This window comes from Alexandromys fortis, unplaced genomic scaffold, assembly GCF_014885135.2.
Source record: "Alexandromys fortis isolate MF-2015 unplaced genomic scaffold, M_Fortis_MF-2015_v1.1 scaffold_240, whole genome shotgun sequence".
Lineage (NCBI taxonomy): Eukaryota > Metazoa > Chordata > Mammalia > Rodentia > Cricetidae > Alexandromys > Alexandromys fortis.
In genome coordinates, this window is record NW_026068133.1 from 1,754,857 (window position 1) to 1,759,786 (window position 4,930).

At 54.1% G+C, this 4,930-nt stretch overlaps 1 protein-coding gene across 1 annotated transcript in view; it reads left to right on the top strand.

The window, feature by feature from the left end:
* Nucleotides 1-431: 431 nt before the first annotated feature.
* Foxa3 (forkhead box A3) overlaps nucleotides 432-4,930 on the top strand; it is a 10,198-nt gene continuing 5,699 nt past the window's right edge. The window contains exon 1 of the mRNA XM_050126370.1: nucleotides 432-653. Coding sequence (XP_049982327.1) covers nucleotides 585-653 — 69 coding nt within the window. The 5' untranslated portion in view covers nucleotides 432-584. The remainder of the gene's footprint in view (nucleotides 654-4,930) is intronic.

Here is a 4,930-nt window from a genome sequence, read left to right on the forward strand (position 1 = left end):
TCAGTCTTCCCGTCTGTCGAATGAGAATGTGCTTTCAAGAATCTCTGCGGGCTACTTACGGTGTCGTACAGGGACCGGTGGAATCCTGAACACTGTCTGCCTCCTCTCCTTCGTGGTGGACATGCGGGGTTCTGGTGTTTTCCTCTCTTAGGTGGAGATGATGGAACACCTCGAGGCGGAAAGATTCCCCTCCTCTCGCGTTGTGACTCTAGGGCTCTTGGGATCAGCAGTGTGTGGTCTTACACCCCCACCCCGGGTAGCTCCCCCACTCTTCATCCATCGCTAGCTCCCAGGTGCCAGGACTGTGGCTCCCGGTGCCTAAGGTCTGTCTCCTTGCGATCCCGCAGGGGGCGCCCCAATCCGAGCGCGCGGCCCTAGGGGAGGTGGGAGGAGAGCCCGGGGCGGGCCAGGGCGGGGGTGTCCCGGCTATAAAAAGTGACTGCCTCCCAAGGCGCCTGGGCCAGCGGGACTCCCGGGCTGCGAGCCTCAGTTCAGAACTCGGGGCCAGTGCCTGCAGAGAGACCGGATCTCTCGGTTCCCCCGGGGGGCCGCAGCCTGGGCGTGTGGGGGCGCAGGCCCGGGGGATGCTGGGCTCGGTGAAGATGGAGGCTCATGACCTGGCCGAGTGGAGCTACTACCCGGAGGCGGGCGAGGTGTGTCCTCGGGGATGGCGGAGCGGGAAATGGGGGGGCAGGTGTGGGGCTGCGAGCTTAAGTGCAAACAGGGGCCGTGTTGTGGGCCCAGGTGAGAGCAAAGACCTGGGGACACAGACACCAGGCATGGGAGCCGGGAACAGGGGACAAGGCTTGGGAGAGCGATTGAGACAAGCAAGTCGAGGCGATCGTTTGCTTCCAAACGAAGAAATGCTAGCAAGAAAACACACTTGAAAGATGTTGAGACCCTGATAAAAATGAACAAATTGGAGGTGGGATTCGGGGCTCTAGGATAGGGGATAGAGCTGGAGGACCTAAAGTAACGAGGTTCAAAGTAGAGAGGACGGGTTAGGAACCCCCACTATGGAAAGTCTGTGGTGGAAGTTTAAGGTTAAAGAAGGGGCGGGGGGCAGGCTTTGGGCGGTTAGGATCAGAATTAGGGTCAGGGATAAAGATCGGCTGGAGAGCCTTATAAGGTAGGGGCCAAAATAGGGGTTATCAGGGTCCTTTTGGAGAACTTACTGTAACAGGTGGCTTAGGTAGACTAGCCCTCAGATGACGTCAGCCTTGGGAGATCAAAAGACATATGGGCATCCACACCTGTGTGGTAGGAATCAGTCTTCACCTCGCATCCTTACCATGATCTTCAGCAGGGACCCCCTTCAGACTACGCACAATCTAGTCATTGCTAGATTTGCCTTAGTTCCTTCGCCGATCAACAGAAAGTCCCTCTTCACGTCTAACTCCTATTTGTCCTGGCGCAAGAGACTTATTCTTTGTTCAGTCGCCCTGTAATCTGTATTGTGATGATGGGGAAAGGACATCCTAACCTAGGAGACTTAAGGTGGGGGGGGGGAGACTGGAATGGCGGAGCTCACCAACAGTCATTTAGTAGTTGGGGGGGTGGGTAACTAGGGTCTGTATTTTAAAGTTGTAGGGTTGGACTCCCGACTTGGCCAGGGGCCTGGGAGGGGGCCTGTCCTGGGTCTGGGGAGGGGTTAAGGGGGCAGGGCCGGGGAAGGGATTGGGACTGTGGGGAGGTGGGAGGGAGAGGGCTGGAGATGTTGGTAATATTATGGGGAAGGCAGAGGCCAGGGTTGTCCGTGGAGTCTTTCAGGTGGTTGGGAGTGTGATTAGTGGGTTTAGGGTCAGCCCCAAATAGGTCCTTCTGGGGACACAGCTAAAGAAGTTAGTCTGGGGGAGGGGGGTCTAGGGAGGAGAAACTAAAGTTTGGGGGTGGTGTGTGGATGCCCCCCCACCCAGTTTAGGAGACAGTGTATATGGAGATTGTCAGAAATTGACAGACCAATCGTAGTTCTCCATGCCTGTAAACCTAGCACTTGGGAAACTGAGGCAGGAGGATGACAAGTTTGAGGTCGGCTACATAGCAAGTTCCAGGACATCTTGACCTGCTACAGAATGAGATCTTGGGGAAGGGGAGTGAGGTGAGGCCAGCCTAAATGTAACTTTGGAAGAGTCAGCATAAGGAGAGACTGGATGGTTTGGAACTGCTGTTGAAGGTCCGTGTTCTCCCCCACCCCTTTCCTCTGCCATGCGCTGCAGGGTACTGGCAGTATTGGCAGCAGCACCTGCCGCTTCTCAGCAGGAAAGCCCACCTCTCTCTTGCTCTTGAGAACAATGGGTGGGCTACATTCCGCTAGGACTAAGAATAGGCAAGACTCCTCCAATGGCTTCTGCTGGGAGGGGGGGGCACAGAGAGGTAATACCCGTGTCCTACTCTGTGGCCATCCTGGGAGAAACCCATAGAACCTTAGGCTTCTACACATCACCTGCCCCAACATCCCCCCCCCCCGTTTTGGAGATGGGCAGTAGGGCACCCTGCAGGGTGCTGGGGTAACTGGAAGTGTCTCCTTGCTGCCCAGCACACCCTTCTCCAGAAACAATAAGGAAATGAAAAGGGAGAAATTGCCGCCTCCCAGGTGGGGATGCAGGTCCCCTGAGGGCTTCCCCCCACTCTCAGCCGCACCCTGAGTAGGGGAGATCCGGTTCAGACCCGGACATCAGGGGTTCATCCCAGCCTTGGGGCGTGGGAAAGCCTAGGGTGGATTAGAGCAGCTGGAGTGCTTGAGGTCAGACCTCAAGAAGAACTTCCGGGTGGGTGGGGAGCCAGAAAAGGAAGGTCCTGAGGTCCCAGGGTTGGAGAAGTAGAGTGAGATACAAAGGGATTAAGAGACTCTGGATCCCCCCCCCCACCCCAAAGCCATCACTTTTCCCTTCGAAGGGGAGGAGCAGAAGCAGTGGAGGAGGGTAGGGACCAGGCTCCTGGGGGTTAGGTTGCACATAAGGCTTGGGGGAAGGGAGAGAGAGAGAGAGAGAGAGAGAGAGAGAGAGAGAGAGAGAGAGAGAGAGAGAGAGAGAGTCAAAGAGGGGGAGACTGAGGCCAACTGATGAGTTGGTGAGCGACAAACTCTGGATGGGAGAGGGAAGAGATGGATCGGGGGACAGACACTGGAAGGGGAGGGGTGCAAAGCTTCTGGGCTGGGGCTGGAGGAACACATGGCGGGAGGATAGCAATGGCCAGTGCAGGAGCCAGGGGTGGTGGTAAACACCTTTAATCCCTGTACTAAGGAGGGGGAGGCAGGAGAATTGCCATACATCTGGAGGCAGCCAGGGACCAGAGCAAGACCCTCTGTCAGAGGGAGGGAAGAAGGAATAACATTGTGAGAGACCTAACAAAAAGAGCTGCCTGCAGAGCCCTGTGTGGTGGAAATACCTGGAAAGTCAGCCTTTGGGGAGTGGGATAAGGAGGGGCAGGAGTTCAAGGCTATCCTTGTCCGTTTAGCAAAGCTTCCTGTGGGGGTGTGGGGGGGGGGAGAGGTGGCTCAACAGTTAAGAGTGCCATACTGCTCTTGCAAAGGACCTGAGTTCGATTCCCAGCATCCACATTAAGCAGCTCACAAATGCCTATAATTCCTGATCCAGGGGATCTGAAAGCCTTTTCTGGCCTCCCTCAGCACCCACACTCACTTGCACATACCCAAAACAGATACCTACATAGAATGAAAAAAAAAAGGCTACCTGGGGCTGTAGCACACTTGATAACATGTTTGCCTGGCAGACAGCCCTGGCTTTGGTCCTCTGGTTCCCAGCATGATCTAAAACAGGCATGCTGCCCATGCTTGTAATCTCAGCTCTTGGGACATAAAGCAGAAGAATCAGGAGTTCAAGGTTATCCTAGGTTAGCTCAAGGATAGCCTGGGCTACACAAACTCTTGTCAAATGGAGGAAGGAGGGAAGGGAGAAAAGAGCTACCTGGAGGCATAGGTGGTTGTCACCTGTCCCTGACTCCCTAAGCTTTTCTGACAGCTCCCTTTGTTCTCTGGACCTCGGGTCCAGCTAATTCTCACAGTGTCAGAGAACCAGAAACCCGGTGGTTTCCATTCAATCAGCACCAAGTCTAAGGTCCCTCCAAAGCTGTGAGATCCCAACTGGGAAAGGGGAGGGTGCTCAGGCATATGGAAGACTGGAAGAGAGAGGAGGGAGGATAGTGGGGAGACAGGGTAGGTATATCTAGAAATAGGAGGGCCATCCAACAAGCTTAGTGTTTTTGCTGCTCTTTAGCATCACTGACTTCCGGCTAGACTGTCGGCTCCACAAGGGTGGGCGCTTCTGGCTGTCCTGACTGCAGCTTTTATAGCGTGGTCCAGGACTCCATCATGCCCAGGTTCTGGACTCCCAAGATTCATTCTCTTCCTTTCTGTGTGTCCCTCTGGGCTATAGCTGACTCAGCTGTAAAGTGGGTGTCAAAAGAACTTAAAGCAAGGAGTGTCTTTAAGGATTACAGACAATGCCTGTGAAATGCTTGAGTCACTCCTGGCACAGTGTAGATGATGGGCAAATGCCTGTTAAAGCTGGGAATGGCGGTACCTACCTACAATCCCAGCACTAGGGAGGCTGAGGCTGTTGCAGAAGGAGTTAGAGGCCAGCATGGACTGCATGACAAGACCCTGTCTTAAAATAAAACCAAAAAGCCGGGCGATGGTGGCACACACCTTTAATTCCAGCACTCGGGAGGTAGAGGCAGGCGGATCTCTGTGAGTTCGAGACCAGCCTGGTCTACAGAGCTAGTTCCAGGACAGGCTCCAAAGCCACAGAGAAACCCTGTCTCGAAAAACCAAAAAAAACCAAACAAACAAACAAAAAAAAAAAACAAAAAAAAAAAAAACCTCCAAGCTAGCTGAAAAATACACAGGTGCTGATTTGTTATTAAAAAAAAAAAAAAGCAAGCAGGGCTGGAGAGATGGCTCAGAGATTAA